Source organism: Amia ocellicauda, chromosome 20 (genome assembly GCF_036373705.1).
Source record: "Amia ocellicauda isolate fAmiCal2 chromosome 20, fAmiCal2.hap1, whole genome shotgun sequence".
NCBI classification, from domain to species: Eukaryota; Metazoa; Chordata; class Actinopteri; order Amiiformes; family Amiidae; genus Amia; species Amia ocellicauda.
The window spans coordinates 10,274,726-10,295,375 of NC_089869.1; the positions used below are offsets into that span (position 1 = coordinate 10,274,726).

At 44.9% G+C, this 20,650-nt stretch overlaps 1 protein-coding gene across 1 annotated transcript; it reads right to left on the reverse strand.

Moving 5' to 3' along the window:
- Window positions 1–3,313: 3,313 nt before the first annotated feature.
- trim8b (tripartite motif containing 8b) lies at window positions 3,314–20,383 on the reverse strand. The gene is made up of 6 exons (XM_066693031.1): window positions 17,697–20,383; window positions 7,254–7,349; window positions 6,750–6,983; window positions 5,987–6,018; window positions 5,763–5,878; window positions 3,314–5,384 (listed from the first exon to the last, which is right to left on the reverse strand). The coding sequence occupies exons 1-6, from the start codon at window positions 18,267–18,269 to the stop codon at window positions 4,747–4,749; spliced, it is 1,689 nt and encodes a 562-aa protein (XP_066549128.1). The 5' UTR covers window positions 18,270–20,383; the 3' UTR covers window positions 3,314–4,746.
- Between the last annotated feature and the right edge of the window lie 267 nt (window positions 20,384–20,650).

The following is a 20,650-nucleotide window of genomic DNA, read 5'->3' on the forward strand; positions in this document are numbered from 1 at the left end:
GGAAATGAAATCCGATTCCCTTTGCTCATGTTGAAACCAACCCAGAAAGTCAGAGCCAGACAAAGAAAGGTTCACGTTTTCAAATCCCACGCCCACTTGCATATGTCATTTCTTCACCCACAGCATACTTCGTCAGAGCACCACTCCTGCAAAACGGCTTCAGTGGCTCCTGCCAGGAAAGAACCGAAAAATCAAAGGGAAATTAATAGAGAGGAGGCTGATAATGTTCAGACCCAGGACTTGAACTGAAGGCCACCCTCCTCCCTTTCCACTACATTTTCTGTCAGCTCATCCCTGCAGCGTTAAAGGCTCTCCCATTGTTCTTACACAACGCTGTCCGAGATTGAGACTGAACAGTGTACCCCAGCCTCGTCACAGACCAGGACACCAGTGCCTGCGGACCTGATGGGCCCAGCAGCTGTATTCTTTGGCTGAAGCTTTTTCTCTTTTTTTTTTAAATACATAAAACTGGCAACTGAACTCTAGCTTACAAACTCTAGAGACAGCAGGCTACTGACAAACATGGTATGGTACATTAGCACTTCAGCTGTTGCCGGTATGATTATTTTTTTATTGCTCATATCTTGACAATTGTTTTTTTTTTTTTTTTAAACTAACTGAATCCAAGAGATGCATCCAGCCAAAAAAAACTTTTGTGCCGAGTACCGAACGCAGCTATAGATTGGATCAAACTGGCGCCCATTCTTGGCTCTGCTATCGGAGCAGTGCGGCAGTATTGGCAGAAAGCTGCCGAGAGACGGCACAGACATTAGTCTGCTGGGCCGTTCTCTGCTCTCGGCACACCAGTGACTCCCTACGGGTGCTCCTGGCACCTGCAGCTTCAAATTGTCAGCCGTCTCCAGCTGCGTCAAATCCTCCAGCTTGCTGTAAGAGCTGCTGGCTATCTCGATGTGCGTTTGGAAGCATTTCCAAACTAGCGATTCCCATGAAAAACCAGAGAAAATTGGGACTTCAAATGCATAAACAAAGAAAACAGTAAAGATGTCAGCTTGGATCTGTACAATGCATGTGTCCTTGAGGCGGTGATCGGCTGAACATCACTCACCTTGTTGAATAGGATAAGAAAAACTGCACTGTTCTTCAGAGCCCCGTTCTCTCCTGGGCATTACTGCAGCAGCTGCCTGTGCCATCAGACAGACAGGAGCCTGAAAGACACACTCCCTGTGCTGAATATAGAGCGACACCTTAAAAGTGAGCAGCTCGGGCCTTTAGCTTTCAGACCAACACCGAGGACATGAATCACACAAACACATAAGCAGACAACACTTGGTCATGTGTGTCAGATCTAACGGGTCTCCCTCCAGCCTCCTTTCCCCTCTGCAGTTTATTTGCCACCCTGGTATTTTAAGCCAGTGCTTCTCCACCCTGGTTCTGGGCCCCGATATACTGCAGTTTTTGTGTCAGCTGAGCACTAAATTAAATCGAATCCTTAATTGAACTTGGTCAGTTGGACTTTTTAAATTGTTTCCCTGTGAAAACATTGGAGGATTTAAGTGCTTTATAGAACTCTACATGCCAATTGAAATCTGTTTAAAAAGATTAATATGGTCTGATTAGGTAAATTAGCTCAATTGGGTCATTTGAGAACTCGGTTGGAACAGAAGCCAACAGGGACAGGGGGTGCCCCGGACCAGGGCTGAGAAGCACAGCTTTAACGAAGCCATCACTCCTCACAAACTGCAAGACCGTAATTGGGGAGAAGAAGCTGAGGTTTAGCTCTGTGCCTGTTGTGGGTTGGGTGTAAATAATTCCTACATTATTGCAGTGTTCAGCAGGAAATAATTTGCATGTAACGGACTGAAGCTGTCGGAACAATCTGAACAAAAAAGAAAAAAAAATATATATACTGCTGCAGAAACACTTACTGCAAGTTTTTTGGCCTTTTTGTTTAGTTAAGTCCTAACTGAGCACGACAGCAACCTTGATGGGGTTTAGAGTAGGTGGACGAAAGAAAAAAAGAAAAACAAAACTATTGGCCTAAATTCCTAGTTTAGAAGCTGATGTACTGAAGTTAATTTTACCTTTTTTTTTTTTTTTTTTTTTTTTTTTAAAGTTTTACCACGGCTCAGAGTTGACCTCAATTCTGAGTTTTTTCAGTTCTGAAGCCCAGAGAGTCGAGTTTCATGTTCTGGGCTGCCTGCCTCTCACTAATGGAGCTGAAAATGCAAAGGCCGGATTGCCCTGCCTCTGCAGAGAATTGCTCAAGGTTAAGGGTGCATTCATACTGGTGGGGTTAGGGCTGCTCCTCATCAAACTGGCTGCGACTTGTTTAGTTTGGAAGGACAATGTGAACACTCCGAAATATTTGCCTGTGCAAGAGTTTTTAATCCAACCGACCTACTCAACAATCTGGGCGAAGGAGTCGAGTCTGGGTGGGTGGCTGGAGGGAATCGACAGATGTTAAAAGTTATTTTTAAGTGAACGATACCAGGTAGTGGGGTTTTTCGAAGTGAACATCAACCTTTGAGAACACCGATTGAAATGTGATGAGGCTGGATGCTTGAGGTAAAAGCATCACAACTACAAGGGGTGCTTGGACTGGAAAAGAAACAGGGGATCCGATTAACTGAGAACAGAAAACCGAAAGCCACATAAAATGCACAGATTATATTGCCAGCAATCCTGACCAATTTCCCAGGGTGCACTGCTTGGTTGTCATGTGACTGAAAGGCCTATCCAGAAATTCAATATGAACGCAGAAGGAACTCTACTGCGGAAGTGAACCAGAACAAAAAATCCCTTTACAAGACCTTATTTTGCACAGAGAAACGCATCAACACATTTGGAAACTAGCGGATTTCCCTCTGCCCTTTTCAATTATTTTTTTATAGCAAAGTATGTTTCCAAGTGAACCGTGCAGAGTCTCTGATTTGTGAAAAGGCCCAAATTTGATTTCCTTTGCCTTTAATTGAGTCAGTCGGGAATGTTTACGAAAGCATTTGCAAAGAAGATCAAGCAAAACGAGAAAGCAAATGAACAAACAGCACTGGTCGATAAGTGCCGTTGGATTCATGCGGACCCATTTACCGCACTTTGACGGCCTGTGATGTAGTTCATCTTGGCAAGGAGTTTGAAATGCCTTGATGTAAAATACAGATTGTGCATTTGAAGTTCGCTGACCAAGAAAACACTGCGCTGGCCAGACTTAAAAAGGCAAACCAGCCATCAGGTCATGTAGTGTTTGTTTTAACCACATGATTTATTTTATCTTTTTTTCCCCCTTTTTCTTTTTTGTTTTTCACCTCAGATCACATTTCTTCTTGCCGATTCACAAAATATTTACAAAAAGATCTTGTATACATTTTTTTTTCCGTCCTTTTTTAATAATTGCTCCTTTTAAGCACATTTTTGTTTCACACAAGTTGAGCAGTCCAGAGTCTTTATTTTCTTTTTGATATAAAATTTATGAAAAAATTCTCCCCACCCATTCCAACACCACCCCCGCCCCATTACACACACACATACACCCCTTTTGAACCGCTTGCAGTTATGAGTGCTCTTCAACTCCCCTCCCCCCACCCCACATGCTTACAGCTACAAACAGGAAGTCAAGAGCTTGTGTGCTTGGTGCAGGAAGTGACATCAATCTGCAGGAAGTACAGTAAAATATAATCCCCCACTCCCAACCTCAGATGCTGAGAAGCCATGTTTCTAGCCATTAAGTCCACGGGCAGAATCTTGTATTAAGCACTGACCGCCACACAGCTCATCCCAGTCTTTCCATCACACCGGCCTCCCTTTGTACTTTGAATCTGTGCAGGAATTCAATCCATGATCTTGCAATCCCATCGAGGATAAATTTCACAAAATTAAAATATTAAGATCTTAAAATTTTCCTTTTCGCAATCAAAGCACACACACAAAAAAAAAAGTTGATTCAAAAATGGCGACCTGCAATAACCATGGGGGTAGGAGGCCACGGCATACGGATCGAACACCTCCCACCACTGGGTGGAGCTGTACTGGTGGCCACCGACCTACAAGCGACCGCCGCCTGTGGGGTAAATCTGTAGAGATGTTTGAAGCCACGGCTGTCTAAATTCATCACCGAGACGTAAAAAAAAAAAAAAAAAAAAAAAAACACCATTTAAATTGAATTATTAATTCTATACGCAATAACGGCTTGAGCCTGGATGTGCTGAGACACGCTGAGAGGAGCGTGGTCTGGATTTCTAAAACGTCCAACTGGAAAGAGAGCGCTACATAATTTCCCTATGAGAAGGAGGAGGGGTGGGGCATGAGAAGCATATCTGCATACCCGGTGTAAAATGACAAGCTGCAGGGGGCGATGGCAACTACAGCCCCTCGCGGAGGCTCTGAATACATCATAACACTCCCACACAGCCTTGATCAGTCTTTTCAGTGATTGACAACCTTCCCTTTTATTGAACTAGGACAAAAAAAAAAAACAAATTGGAAGAAAAAAAAAAAAGATCCAAGAAGACAGTTAATGATGGAAGAGCAGGGAGGAACCCCTCAGATTTCCAATTCCTTGTTTTCTTTTTTTGTTTTCTTGACTTGATTAAGAAAAGGAGGCGAAAACTGACACACTCACACATGCACGTACACACGGACACCATGTGTAATTTTACTTTTGCGTGTGCAAGACTTGCGGTCTCTTTCGCTTGCACGGAAAGCGTGCGTTTGAAGAAAAAAAAAAAAAAAAACACCCGCGCTTGCCTATTTGGTGGAAAACAAACCAAAGAAAACTGCGGCGTCGCGAGGTTAACTGGTGACGTAGTGTTTCGTGGAAGATTGGCCGTACAGGCCATAGAAGTCGGGGTGCTGATGTGCCTGCGAGGCGTCGATCCAGTCCCGCATGGAAAGGCCCTGAAGTGACTGGGGCACGGTGGGCGTGGAGGGCAGGGGGTGCGAGTAGTCCTGCGAGCTGACGGTCCAGGGGAAGGAGCTGGATCGGGGGTAGGGCGGGTGCCCACGGTGGTTGGACACGGAGGGCACGCCTGAGCAGTAGCAGTTGTCCACCGTGCACATCAGGATCTTGCGCCCGCCGTACTGGGGCAGCACGGGCTGCTGGGAGGAGCCCCCGTTGTGGTAGTGTGAGGCAGTGAAGACAGAGCTGGAGTGCACGGCCTGGGCGCCGCTGCTGAGCCCCACGATGTGCTGGGTGGAGCTGCAGGGCACCATGGGCTGGGAGGACTGGCCCTCCCCCGGCGCAGAGCCCTGGCCCAGGTACTGCTTGCCCACGGCACCTGAAGACGTCTCCAGGAAGCCGCCACTACCCCCACCACCGCCGCTCTCCGGGAAGGCGATGCCGTGCTTGCGCTTCTCCGCCCCCCCACCACCCAGGCTGCAGGGATAGGCAGGAATGCTCTGAAGGAAGTGGGCCGGAGCGCTGAAGGGAGCTGCACGGGGACAGAGACCAGAGAAGGTTTATTATTATACAGCATCTCCTTCTTGCCCTTTGCACTGTTCAGCCTGCACTGGTAATACCCCTGGCAACAATAATGGAAACTTCACATGACACTAAATCTCCATTTTACTTAGAGAGAAAGAGAGAGAGAGAGAGAGAGACCAGGACAGCACACTACCATCACAAAAGGAAAAGGAGTTTGAAATATACTGGGGCAGAAAAATCTGTAATACCCCTCCATCCATGTTTCTGTTTCTTTCTTAACCTTTTCCTAACATACAAAAAATGAATCTGCTGGTTCCAGGTTTTTTTGTAAAATGACTTTTTTTCTATTAAAGTATATACATGTAGTTGTTCCAGTTCTTATTACCTTCCAGCATTTTACGCAAGTTCTTCTCTTTTTTAGAGATCTCTGACAGGAAGAGTTTGGAATTGAGGTGGCCCACTTTATGAGGAGGTAATCCACTTCCAGTACACGTCTGAGTCCTGTAGAAAAAAGTAAAATGCATATATATATAAAAACACAACAAACCAACAAAAGTATAAAATGTTTGCTAAGTTACATCACTAAATTCTATACATCACTGTAATTACCTGTCCATTAAAATTTTCACTGACTTCGTGTTCTAAAAAGAGAGAGAAGAGAAATTAATTAATGGCACAAATATCGAGAAGTCTGTTTCTGTCTGAGCGTTGTGGTTCTCACAGATATTCACAAGGTTTAGAAAAACTTTTTACAGGAAGTTCCCAAGCATTTAGAGGAAAACAAAAAAAAAATCCCTAGAACGGCTTCGAAAACGACGGTGTGAATGAATTCAAGGCCGACATGTGGTTTCCCTTCACAGCGCCATGGCTCGGTGTGAGCTGCAGCGTGACAGGGTTGCTGTATTGTGCTTGGGCTTTGCTGTGCTCTGACAGTGTGTAGGCAGAAGAAAGACAAGGCCCCAGTGCCTGGAGGGGGGGGGTGGACAGCGGTGGATGGAGGAGTGGGCGGCTGACTGAGGACACTGAGGATTCCAGGACCAGGGGAAATTCTGCATCTACTTATCTTCATACTCATTTCGCCCCCTTACTGCAGCTGCAAGACGCTAAAGAAGTCCCCACCGTCATGTGAAACACACTTGTGGAGGACAAGTAACTGCAGACACTGGTCAGGAGCCCTCGATGCACTTTTCAACCTCCTAACTTCCCAATTCAGAATCAGCCCTTGCGAAATTGACTGGGCTGTGCTGTGACCCTGGGAGGGGGAATACCGCAGACACATACACGTGTGACCTCTGAAACACGCGCTGTCAGGGGGGTCTGGGACGAGTGTGAGGCCGGAGTGTCTCAGGCAGGGGAGGAGAGAGAGGAGCACCTTCATGAAGTTGATGTCCTCGGCCTTGTCGAACACCACCTGGACGGAGCTCAGCAGCTTCTTGGCGTCCTGGCGTCGCTCGTTGAGCTGCAGGGCCTGCGAGGAGTTCTCCTGGCAGAACTTGGAACGGGCCTTGTCCAGCACCTCCAGGGTCTTGCCCAGGTCCTCCTCCAGCAGCTGGTGCATCTTCTGGTACTGCAGCCGCACCTCCTCCTTCAGCTGCTGCACCTTGTCCTGTTGGGGGAAGGGAGAAGGCCGTCATTCAACAGTTTCGTTCTAAATCTGTTTTTCCAATAGTTGGAAAGACGTGGACTGATTTCACTGTAAGAATGTAATTCATTTGAATAACGAATGCATTTTATCTTGATTTTCGTTATGCTGCTGTTCGGTGATGTATACAATATTTTCAGAGGTCGGTGGCTGAATAATTTATATTACTGAGCACACTATACAGGTCTTTATGTTTGGGAAGGTGTGGCATATAGCAGGCTTGATCAAACGTACCTCCACCAGTCTCTTGTCAGACTCCAGTTTGTACAGCTGCTCCTCAATGTCCTGCACGCGCTCCTCGATTCGGTCCTGCTGCTTCATCAGCATTTGCTGCAGGGAGGAGAGATGCAAAGACATGACAATCTTGTTTTCTTTACGTCTCTGTTGTACAGAAACGTGATGGCACCTTTTCACAACAGTAAAAACAGCACAAGGGGTCCAATGAAGTGGGCAGGAAAAGGGGAGACTGGACAACCAAGACAAGACTGGACAATCAGACAAGGTTTTCTGAGCTCAGGTGCCATTTGCATGAAGCATCGATTTCAGTAGTGCGAGTGCTTAGCATTTCAAACACGAGTACAGACGATCGCAAGGAACTCTGGGCTTGAAAAGGAAATCACGAACGAGAAAGTCAGTTAAACACAAAAGATGCAATAAAAATATCCAGCTTGAGTGGTTACCTCAGTCCTATATTACAAGGTGTGCTGATCCAGTTTTACTTGCTCTGTGTCCTCAAGTGCTATGTGGGCAGAATTATACTTGTAAATAGTTACCAGATCCCAGAGCACTGATTTATGTTTCTAGTATGATGGAAAGGGGGGGGGGGGGGAGCTAAAATAAACATCAGATATTTAATTAGCAAACTGACGAGATGCTGAATACGACGGCAATATTTCAACGCAGGTTTCGTTTTGCATGTTGAAATGCACATCCCATGATGAAAATGACCACCCGCCCCCCAAAACCAACCAAAAAAACTAAACACTGGAGAAAAGATAAAGATTTAAGACAGGCACAAGTATTGCATAACAGACAAAGCCACCAAAGTCACAGAGGCCATGTGACCTTAAATTTACTGAAACCAGATAGAGCTGACTGACAGTAGTCTATCACAAGGATCACATTGTTATCTCAACCTGAACAGAGAAAAACAATAACAACAAATCATCCCTCACTGTCATCCGTCACCACACTTAAAAGCAAGACAAGAATTTCACAGCTTAAGACAAGTCTGGTGGTTTCTCCAAGTATGCCCTGCTCTGAGCTGGGTCTACTTAAACCCCTACAAGTCATATCCTGACAGTTGTGACAGTGGAGTCATGCTTTCCATTTCTTCTGATGAAGAGAAGAGAGAAAAAAAAACAATGTACACACTAATAATTAGGTTATGAAGCCTGCCAGAAGTTGCCATGTAATGAAGGAACAAGCCAATTTATTCTAATTAAATAACAGTTTATACATGTGGAAAGGCAGTCTGGACAGAATGGGGGAAAACAGCTGTCATGACAAGAGCTTCCATCTCACACTCCCCTCTGAAATACCTTGCTCTCCCCTGCCTCCTCATTTTGCACAATATCTTTCCCTTTGTGAGAGAGGCGTCAGTGTCAGTAACAGACTGACGTGTGGACCCACCACCCAACCGCACAAGTGGAGGCATTGATTGCATGGGATGTTTCAGCCCAGAGAGGAGATGTTCTTCAGGGCCCGGGGCTCCTGGCTCCTGCAGAGGTCCAGGGGTCTAAAGAGAGCAGGGCCACAGCTGCAGGGGCTCGAATGGCCACCCTTTTACTGCATCCAAACCCCCCCCACAGTAAGGGCAGCACATACAGTTCTTGGCAGCTGGATATTGTCAAGCTGGTCTGAGGAGATGCGTCTGGAACAAGTGAAATGGACTCAGATCTGCAATGGTAGTCTTATCCAGATGATTCTTCTCTTCGGGAGCGAATTTCCAAAGTCGGTAAAGGATTTACTCTGGAATAAGACCAGTAATGTCCATTAAATGTCTTTTCAAATGAAAGTAATTTTATGGGGGATTTTTGCAACCATTTTGAGTGAGAGGATAAGCTGCAAGATGTGTTACATTAACTAATAAAACGCACCTAATGTCTGTACTCAAGAATAAATCTTTTACCAACTTTGGAAAATCTGTCCCTTTGCGTTATGAGCCGAGACTTGCTTAACTACATAGATTGATCTTACGCTAAATTAAGGAATGTGTGTTAGACTGGTGTAGTATCAACAAATGCACTGCCATGTCCATAATAAATTAGCCGTTACTGACTTCTGATGGACATTGGGGGTATGAAATGCTGGATAATGGATACGCTAAAGACAAGTACCAGCCTCACATGTAAATATGACAACTGCAGCTTTCCCAAAATATACAATTGTATAGAATTGGACAGGACAGCTAACTGCAGCTTCACACACTTTGGAGGAAGACACTGACATTCAAAGTTATTCTTTTCAGCCACAAAGCGTTAAGGTAGAAATCTAGAAGTCGCCAAACACTCGTCACATGTCTCATAGTAAATCATCTAATAAGGTATGAGTGAGTATAGCCAAGTAACTGGAGCTCCACACCCTTTGGTATAGATAAAGCCTTGACACAAGTGGCAGGAAATCAAATGATACATCATCATGCTCCACATCCAGGTTTAGATAAGGTCTATGTTACAATATGCAAGAAAACCAATATAGCGCTGGCAGGAAAGAAAGGGGGGACCATTAGACAGAAAAAGAGAGGGAGTCATTAACCCTTGAGTGCAGTGCCTTGTTCTGCCCTGGATTCCCTAATTAAGGGCCACGCCAGCATTGTGGTTTGAAATGCAAATATCACAACTCAAACTGGAGAATTAAAAATGACAAACTGTTATGATGTTACATTCCAATATCCTTCTTTGGCTAATTAAATGCAGCGATACATTTAAAAACAAAATCACTTCGATTCTTAGTTAATACATCTACCAGTTCATTATAAATACGCTTCAGTGACTAATTAGCTAAAGCTTCTAATTAGGCCAAGTTTCCTTTGCTTTGCTTTTTTTTGTTAAAGCAATCCATGACAGCATATGATGGTTTTATGATGCAGCCACAGCAATCCAATCTAATCTAATCTAATCTAATCCTGCAGTTCTGGAAGCTTCTTTTCTACGACTTGCAAAAACAAGGCACCGCAACCTGACGCCAGCCTTGCCAAAACACGGACTACAAGCACACAGCAGACTGTGACCAGGATTGCCCACAGAGAGGTGTGCGATTGTCTGAGCACTGCAGGGATGGTGTGCTGCAGCCCATCTGGGTTTGCTTGGCTTGTTGTGGAACTCGGACCACGGTTAGTGACTAGGTGTCAGTGTGCTCCAAAGTGCCCTTCACCAACATAGGGCCGCCCAAGTCCCCGGACTGTCTGATCCTACTGCAGCAGCTCTATACTATGTAAATCTGTGCCAACCAGCAGCTAAAATGAGGGCTGTAGCAGAGGCACATCAACTTCAATAAATTATACATGTCACACGGATGCTCCGTTTCCACACCATTCGAAAAAGGACATAACTTTGACTTTTAATTATTTTATTTTTTCAGATCCCTCTCCCCTGTATTCTAATGCTTACTAATTGTAGATAAATAAAAGCTGCAGCAAAAATCCTCTCCACCACTGCTGCACTGTCTAGATCAATCAGTCACAGTGAGCAGCAGTATACTAGCAATTGCTGCTAAGGTTATAAACCCTTTACAAAATGGGGTTAGCTTATTAAGGCCACTCTACAGACATAAACCGGGTCTAGCAAGCGTAGCTTATTGCTTTTTCCGAGGCTTGAGAACCGCAGTGGATTTGCCCATCTTATTATTTTTCTGTAGACTAGTTGCGATTATCCTTTAATAATGGCAGAAATAATACAACATACTGTGTCTGCCCATTTAAGATGGGCAGAATCTTACAGCACAGATGCCATTTGTATTTGATTTCTCATTTCTCCAATGCCTCGCGTTTCGCATTTGGCTATTCTTGGCAGACATTTCAAATCCTTGTGACGACCCAGTCTTTGAGACTATAACTGGCCATGACTAAACTGGAGTTTCCAGATTAAGACCGACCAGTCTGAGTGTTTGGTCTTTGGACTTTTTTATGGTCATGACAAGGCAAAGTCTTAGCGGGTCCTGAACACTTGGCAGTGGAAATGGCGGCTAAATTAAAACAGTTGAAGCTCTTGTTCTTGATTTTTGTGATGTATTCATCTTATACATTTCTCCTACATTAACTCCTGACCCCCTTCTCGTGGAAGTGTTGCCAATGAGGATCATTTGCCGACTTCCATATGTATTCAGACAAATTCTCATTCACATGCAAATAATGACACCCACAAACTGACGACTCCTGTACGTGTTCGGTCTTGTGAATACTTTCACAAAGACTCTGCACCTGCTTACTTATCACACTGTGCCACACACATCATTTGACACAGTGGGGGGGGGGGGGGGGGGAAATACACTTTCTTCAACAGCTGGACTTCAGGTGTCTCCCAAGGTTGGCAAACACAGTATGCCCTTGATGCTTTGCACATAAACAATAGTCTGTGTTATTTAGATAACAAGGGTGCTGGGCCTAGTGTCAAAAACTCTCACGTGGTAGCAGTACTCATTTAAAGCGCCAATCTAAATCATTGCTCCTTACACCAAAATGTCTTTGAACACAAGGAGGACTAGAAAGTGCAGTTTATCAATAATACCTGCTGTGAGACAGAATAAAACCCTCAGCTCGGGGCACATAAAGCTAAAGCATAGGTTTATTTCACGCAAGAGATGTTACTGAACTACAGATTTCAGAAAAGAGGTATTGTGTCACATACAGGTCTCTCTGCCAAAGCTGCTCATTTTAATGTGACAGGGCTATGTCAAGAATTACAGAGAATATACTGGGAGCATGTCAAAAAATGATTAACGGAAACATTTTAAAGCAAAAAGAAACCACAAAAAAAAAAAAAAAAAAGCTAAATCAAGGGAGAGTAGTTTGCTTTTGATGTTTTCCTGGCAAAAACACCATCATTGATGTAGACTATGGGAAGACAATATATTTATGAAGGTAGACATGATTTCACGCACCCTTAATTCAGTGCTCGGAGGTGAGAGGTAAAGAGTAAAGAGTCAGTGTAAAGACCAGGGCTGTAGATCTCCTCTCCCTGTAGTCGTGCTAGTCATAGTGCAGTTTCCCTTGTGTGGGCAGGCATACACACATGTCCCTCTGCTGCAGCACAAATCTAAGCTGTCTTTGAGGAAGAAAGTAAAACCTAAAGACGATCCGTCTTCGGTGCTCTTGGCTGCCCTCCTCTCACAGCTGTGCACCACGTGGATTGGAGTGCGGTGCTCCCATGATCTCACTGGGCTCTCTCTCTCTCTCTCTCTCTCTCTCTCTCTCTGAGCAGGGGCGCTAGGCAAGAGGGGGAGAGAGCGCCACACCCTGTGAAATCCCCTGCCTTGCTCTGAGAGAAGTGCCTACGCCAGGAACAGAGACCTATCCCTATCCTGAGGGGTGGGGGGGATAAGGTTCTGGATGACTCGAGTCACACAGGGCTATTACAAAAGAGTAAGAGATCTGTCGGCAGCTGCTGCAGGGGGAAGAGGGAGAGAGGGAGAGAGAAAGACACATGCCCACCCCTCCCTCCCGCCCTGCGGCCCTCCGAACTGGGCCCTCTCCAGAGGCGTGACACATCGGCCATCTGAAATGCATTCCTCCACGCATCCAGCAACCACCGAGCTCCACGCACACACCTCAGCGTACCGCCTCACCCCCCCAGCAGCTGAGGCCCGCTGCGCTGGGGCCTGAGGCTCAGCAGCCGGGCTCAAGTCGGCATTCAATCCCTTTGTTGCAGGGAAGCAAATAACAGTTTCAGGTTGGGTTGTTTGTTTTCACCGATCTTGTGTTCGAGCCAACGCCAGGCTGGTCCTCGTCATTATGACGCTCCTACTCACCGTTTGCCTGTGAGCAATACAGCTCAATGGGGGATAAGCCACATTCCCAAATTCTGCATTATTCAGTTTACAAAGATCTACCCCAGGAGAGCAAGACCAACCCAGTCAACTTGGTTACATTTTTGTTTTGTTTTAAACTAGTGCTTTGTTAAAAAAAATATATATATTTCGATCCATCCCCAGTGGGAATGTCATTCTTATGCCCTTGTTTCAAGACCCTTCTGGTGTCCAAACACAGACAGTGCTTTTACAAGTTGCATCCATACCCCAACACTCGGCACTACAGAAGAGCCAATCACAAGCACCTCTGTATTTATTTGTTCTACATGCTCACTATAGCCAATATGCCATATGGATGTACCTTGTCCTCCATTGTTTCTCTGCTTACAAGTCTAAGAATTCTGTATTGTATTCTTATAAGTTGTACCACTTTTCATCATCTACCTTTTCCACTGTGTTATCCAGTTCTTGGTCAAATGACAAAGGCATCAGTCAAATAATAAATTCGTAACAAGCCTACAGCTCATAAAACCTTGAATGCATCAAACTGCTCAACGATTATCAGCCCTAGTATATTAGGCCTATACTTTTTTTATTGTATGATCTAAAACAAATGCACAAGAGACCGGTTCTGCCTGTGCTTACTTCAACACTACATACCTAGCGCGTGAAGTTAAGACGTAGGAGGTTGAGGCTGTGACCTAATTACTGAGTGAGGGTTATGGGCAGACAAGAGCCGGGGGGAGTGGGGGATGAAGGCAGGACTCTAGGGGGGTGTGTGTGAAGGGGGAAGAGGGGGATGTGGCAAAAAGACAGGATTTCTCTCAAGGGGAGAGGTAAGGTGGAGATTACTGTCATTTTTGCTTTCATTTCAACCACCAACCAAGCAAGTCAATTCCAGCTTTGCCCCGTGGCTGTGTTTCCTCTGGACTCATTTCCATTCGCAGGCTGTCCTTTTGTCTCCTACCCACCAGAATCTCAAAAAAGGTCACACAAAGCATCTTTTTCAATTAGGATCAGATATACATGTCTTTTAATATATATATATATATATATATATATATATATATATGGATCATATAAATAATCTTTTCCCCTCATTGCACCTCACAGGTATAGGCTACACCACTTATCATAAATTCGTGAGATAATGAATCTATGCAATGAACTACTTAATGCCAAACATTTAAAAATTATTAAAATACCACACGTTAGCAAAACTGAAAAGCAACACTGGCCTATCCTAGATCGATGGCACAGTTGTTTAAAACAATGCTCAGTAATTTTAAAATGAAATTGAAATGAGTCAAAAATCCAAGCGCACGCTCCCTACAGTCAGACTCCCCTCCTCCTTAAATAAAGCATTGAAAATCATAGATTCGATCAGGTTATGTTCTAAAAAATAAATATGTATTAAAAAATGAATAAACCCAAACCATGCTGGAAGTGAAAGTTGAGGAACATGAAGCAAAAGGGCCTCTGTAGGAGCCTGGAGCTTCAGCAGATTATAATCAAAATCCCAATATGGCAAGATTATTAGTTGCATCATTGTTAATTTATCAAAACCAATTTCATGATCAACAACACATTTATATTAGTATTCAACTAGTTTTTTATGTATCGTTTTTCCATTTATGAAACCTATCCCCTTTAATTCAGTGTACAGGCCCCTACCTGTATTTGGAACTAAAAACAAAACCACAGCATTTAGGCTAGTAAACAGAAACTTGACAAAACAGCAGACAAAGAAAAAAAGTGTCAAACTCAGATTGCAAACACCCACAGCCGAACATTTACACCATCACTTCCTCCCCGATTGCAAACCGAGAACTCAGCTCCGTCCCCCCTGCTATCTCTCTCCGTCTCTGATTAACTCAAACTCGTACTACTTGTCTGACTGTAGCGGACATACTGCTTTGGGGCTCATGGAAAAGAATGGGTGTTTCTTTACTCCAACACTGACAGGTGGGAACCGGGCATGAATAGGGAAGAAGAGTGAGTCATGAAAGGTCAGCTCGGTCTGTCACCATCTCATTTGACAAAAAAAAAGAAATTTAAGAGAGTTTTTAACTATTTTATTCATAATCTCATCCAATGTTGACTCAGCCCATCTGCCACAGGCGCATCAAGGTCGTGGGCGCTTTGTTCAGGTGGGCAAGACCCTCCGATTCAACTCGAGTACACGGCTAACAAAATAAGCTAGAGTAAAGTCAGAGGAACCTTTCATGCCATAACCAACTGGTTTTGCTCATCAGTCAACCTGCTGCACTAACAGCGGGCCTTTTTTTGTTTTTTTATAAGGGTACATGTCTCACAAGGGTTGAGGATTTTAAATACAGAAATTAAACAAACCCCTTATGTTCCGTGAACCAGAATGTGCAGCATCTTACTCCCCTTTTACCAACCCCCGCTCCTCCCCTCCCCCCCACACACACACACTGCTTCAGAAGGATGCACCTGTGCCGGGGAGATAAGCAGTGCAGAGTACCTCACATTGTTCGCCGCTCAGCCCATTTGTTTATCACTCTAATGGAACTCAATAGGAAAGGGCTGGATCGCCATTCAAAACCCACTCACCCAGGGGAATGGCCCACATTCATTTATTTTACTTTGTCTATAAAAAAAAAAAAGAAAAAAAAAAAAGTCACAAATATGTTTTAAAAAGAGCCAATAAAAACTAAGAACCTCTACACTTTCTAAATGACCTGACATTTTAATACTTAACGACTACGGAGAAACTTAAACTACCTCTATTTTCCTCTCCGAAGTGGTGCAGTTAAATGAATATTTGAGTAGCTTAAAAAAAAAAAAGCAGAGCTGCAGTACAGCCCTGATATAAACACCACCTATATAATTGTAACCAGCAGAAGAAAAAGCCATTTTGATTGCAGGTATCTACAATTTGCATGCAGCAAATGTTTTACAGCACCTCGCTTTTGTTTAATCTATTTCCACTGAAAATTCATGTTCAAACAGGTGTCTGTTTTTGCTCTCGCTTCCCTTCTTGCACAGAAAAGCTCGGTTGTAATCTGTGATGACATTTTCAACCCATCTAGAAAACAAAATATAAAAAAGATCCTGAGATCCTTTGATGGCCAAATCCTCCCAAATGACATTTCTATAGTACATTTAAATTCAACGCCCTAGAGGAAGTGGACAGCAGAAGTCCAGAGACACGATATTGCATTTAATAGTGTGAAATTAGTGCATGGCATTTCAGTACCAGCGTTTTGAAGGGGGGGAGTCTTCAATGTTTATTCACTGTGGACCTGCACAAGAGACTGAAGACCGAGTGGCACCAGAAGTTTGGTTACAAAGAACACCATTTGACACACATACAGCCAACCAGTCAACAAACTGACATTTTTCAGTTCAGTGGAAACCAGCTATACTCTTAGTTCCTCCTCCTCATATTGCAATAACCCTGAACACTTCAGTTATGATTATGCTGCTGATGACATTTGACAAACTAAACCACAGCAGCAAGGCCTGTGCTGGCCGATTCCAAGAGAAAAATCACAGCGTTGCAAAACCGATCCCTTGCAAACACACGTATCCCTGACTCACACAAGTCCAGTGCTGGTCCTCACCCTAAAAAAACTAAACTGAACACAAGAATGGTTCACAAATGAGAGGGGGCTTTTTCAGCTCATTTGGCTCATTTTGCTTGCTTATAACTAGTGGAAGTCTCCAAATTGTCCCCCGGAGACACAAGGCTGGACATATAGAATGCACAGTATCCAAAACATCCTCCCTTGCCATATAAATCACCCAGCTGTTTTTCTTCCTTCCAGGACAAAGAAAAAAATAGAATTAAAATGCAACCTCTATTCAAAACCATAGTGCTAGTTGTCCCCCACATTGTTGACAGCCTTGGAAAATTGTCAATCGGTGTACGTGATCCGAGCACAAGAGCTCAGACACTCTGGAATTCCAGCAGATGTGGTGGATTAAACAAACAAATCACTATGATAAGCTTTTTGCATTTCATTTTCAACCCCCTCCCCCCCAACCTCACTGGAAATAACCCTGTGCAAGAAAAGGGAAGGTGCTTCTCAAAAGAATGTGTTTATACAGTATATTTTAACTGATCGCTCACAACAGGAAGTTATGAGGCACATTTTCAAAGCTGTGTTAAATACAGAACTGCTTAAGCTTCCCTGGCCTACCCTGATAGCCAGTGTTGAAGTCTAGTCTAGTGTGGGACTAGTCACTTTTGACAGATTAGAAGTCCACTTCCAAAGTGACAAAGGGAGTCACACAAGGGTGCAGAGGAAAATGTGTAGGTCCCTGAACTGGAAAAGTGGCATTGATTTCTCTGATACACTGTACACTGAAGGAAATTAATCATGCACCAAATATTAAGTGTCGGTTGCAAATATTTAATCTTCCAATCCTTGGCTCTGGTTGGCTTGTCCCAAATTAAAATGCATTCACAAGTACTGGGTGGTGCATTGTTGTTAGCTGCAAATACAGAGTTTAGGTGGGATATTTTGGGTCTCAATTAAAATGTCGTCATTCCCAACAATAGTGCCTGCTTCACTGGACTGGGTGGGCGAGGGTGACGTCGCGTTTCTGCTCGTACACGACATGTGAACTGTAATAACACACATGACATGAGGATGCACACACTTATGAAACAGGGGCACCACAAAACAAAACGCTGCCATTCAAATGCATGCTCTGCAATGCTTGTGCAAGTGAACTTACCCTGATGTCGTTCCGGCGGACCTCCACGTCGCACACCGAGTGGCCGTGGTTGGTCCCACATCTGGAGAAGCAGCAGTACTGGCAGACGGCCACTTGCTCCGCTTCACAATGATAGAGTCTGTACGCGTCGTGCTGGGGGCAACTCCAGGCCCGCACATCCTCGGCGTCGACTAGTAAGTGCCCTGGGTTGGAGGAAGGCTGCTGGAGGTGCGTCTGGACGTGGGACTGGCAGCAAGGTGCGTTGCAGCGCAGACAAACTTTCTGGGCCGGGAGGGGCGGGCCTCTCCGGCAGAAGATGCACTGTAGGATCGCCGGGGTCTTCTCCACGTTCAAGGCGTTAAACTTCTCCACAATGTTGGTCAATTTGAGGTTCTTCTCCAGGCTGGGTTTTTGGTTGTAGGCGTGGTTGCACTCCGGGCAGCGCACCATGCCCGCGTCCTTCGCCCAGGCCTCGCTGATGCATCCTCGGCAGAAATTGTGTTTGCAAGGCAGCTGGATCGGCTCCACGAAAACGTGCAGGCAAATGGGACAGATAAGCTCCTCTTCGAAGCAGTTTTTCCAGTTTTCGGCCATGGCAACTTTTTCTTGGGGCTTTTGGCCGACTTTCGCATGAATTATCAGATTTCTAAATCAGACTAAAAAAATGGGGGGGATGTTGGGAGAGAGGAGTGACCTCTTATCTGGGTGGAACTGCAGTTTCAATAAACGTCTCGAAATCCGAGCTGGGTTCAATCAGCACACAATCCCCTGTAGGAGTGAATACAGGGGGGCTTTAACGAGAAACGACCCCCGTTATGACAGCTTCCATGGGGGGCGCTTTTCCGCTTGGATGTGTCAATCAGGTGGACGCGTTACTCCAGAGTAAAACCAAAGCGGTTTCAATATTGCCTCTGTTATAATGTGCTTTTTTTGGAAGAAAAAATACGCAGGCTACTGTAGACACCCCGTAGATCAAACCCTCACCCAGCCTGGGGGGAGATGTTGAACTGAGTCCCAGCTGTGACGAAGTTTAAGGGACGCAAGCCTTCAAAACTAACGTTACACTGCATGCGTGCTAGCAAGGCACCAGAAATTATATATATATATATATATATATATATATATATATATATATATATATATATATATATATTCTTTCCAAATCTCTCTTCACAGACCCGGCTGCGGAGGGAGTGGGGGATGATAAACAGTCCGATTTGCGGGATCAAATCCCAGCTCTGCCCGTGGGGAAGGTGGGGTGCGTTTGCGTAACGATCGCCCCTCAAATGTCGATTGAAAAACCCGATACACAAGCTCGTTTGGGTTCAGATCTGTTACAAAATCACACCACAGTGGAGAATAATCCAGAATTCATCAGGACACCACCGATCGCTGTCATTGTGGCTGAGGAGGAAGGGAGGAAAACGGACACAAAATCGCAACATGCGCCGCCAGGTCCAATACAGCCGCCGTCAATCTGCTCGCAGCTCCAGCACAAACGCACACAAACCCCACCGACCAGCAGGTCTTTTTCTTAGGTTACAAAACGGCCCACCTTACAAAAGTACCTTTAGCCCTTGTTTTAATATCGCTTATCATATAGCAGCATCCGATAGAGGCTCTGTCGCCAGCACTTACTACAGTACAGCTTTGTAATATTATGTATTAAAAATATCAGATCACATACAAAAAACGATCCGGACACAAGGCCTCTGCCGTTTCGCTCTCTTTATTACGTCCTCTGTAATAATTTATTATAAAAAGTGTTTCATTGAAAAATAAACCTTTGCAATATATCGATCGAAAGTAGATCATCTATTATATATATTTCCTATTTCAGTTGATCGCTTTTCAGCTCCCCTGCGTTAGAAAAGGAAGTCAGTCGCGCAGAACAAAAAAAAATTAAAATAAAATAAACACACACGTTTCTATTAAAAGGTTTCAGTAAAATATACATATGTGTATATATTTATATACGGAGAGAGGGCTAGGCTCGCAGGTTTTGGAGATCCGGTCAATGGAGATTATTGTAATATTCACAGCAGTCCCCCCTTCCCCAGTCGTGTCGGCTGATCCGCTCTCACCTCACCGAGCTCCCACACAAACGGCTACTATCTCTCCCCGCTTAGAGACGTGAAAGCAGGCTTTACCATCTCTCCCGCCTGCCCCCCAGCTCTCTCAAGACCCCCGTGGAAATCGCCCTCGGAAAGAAAGCCCCCTCTTCCCACGCATCCCCTTTTATTGTCCAACTTATATAAAAAAAGAGAGAGCGATATTTTATACCCTTTTTCGCTCTTAAAGGGGACGGCGCCGCTCTGCCCTTGTTATCGTTCGCTGTCATCAGCCATCTTGTTTTCCTCTTTAAAAAGGGGGAAAGGGAAAAAAGAAATCGACGCTGGGGGAGATTGGGCCCAAACCTGCCTCTTTTCTCCCAGTCGTGGTCGCTTTGAAAGATATAAAAATAAACTTCACACAGGCTGGTCCCGCTCCTCCTGCGCGTACGTGTCTTCCCAGGGACGCAGCTCTCTTTGTAAAATCCACGGCGGCGGGTCGCGTCTCTGGGTGGTTTTGTTTTCCGGTGTTAGTCCAGTCCGTGTGTGTGTGTTATTGTTATTCGTGATTTGTGTTTCTGTTTCGTCCACGCAGTCTTCGTGGGGAGAGGAATGCAGGCACTGGCTTGCGGGACTCAACGCAGCTCACATTTACTGCCCCCCTCCCCGCCCCGCCCCCGACAGTCACATGACCCGTCAGCGAACTGATACATTCAACGGGGCGGGGCTGGCCGGCGAGGGGGCGGGGCCTGTGTCGTTTAAAGGGGCGACACTCGGGGCCCACATGTGAGCCGAAAGCGTATGGAGATACATCCCCAGCAGCTCAATCTAATGTATTTTCCTTTGTTCTGTTTATAATCTGCACCAACTGAGTGCCATGTATGGATTTGTATCCTCTCCAAATACACCAATACATATTTTGTA

Excerpts from the sequence above, each read along its gene's own strand:
- trim8b (XM_066693031.1), bottom strand. The coding sequence starts at position 18,269 with ATGGCCGAAAACTGGAAAAACTGCTTCGAAGAGGAGCTTATCTGTCCC. Across the intron at positions 6,984-7,253 it reads CTGACAAGAGACTGGTGGAG|GACAAGGTGCAGCAGCTGAA; the intron begins GTACGTTTGATC and ends TTCCCCCAACAG. Across the intron at positions 6,019-6,749 it reads AGGACATCAACTTCATGAAG|AACACGAAGTCAGTGAAAAT; the intron begins GTGCTCCTCTCT and ends CTCTCTTTTTAG.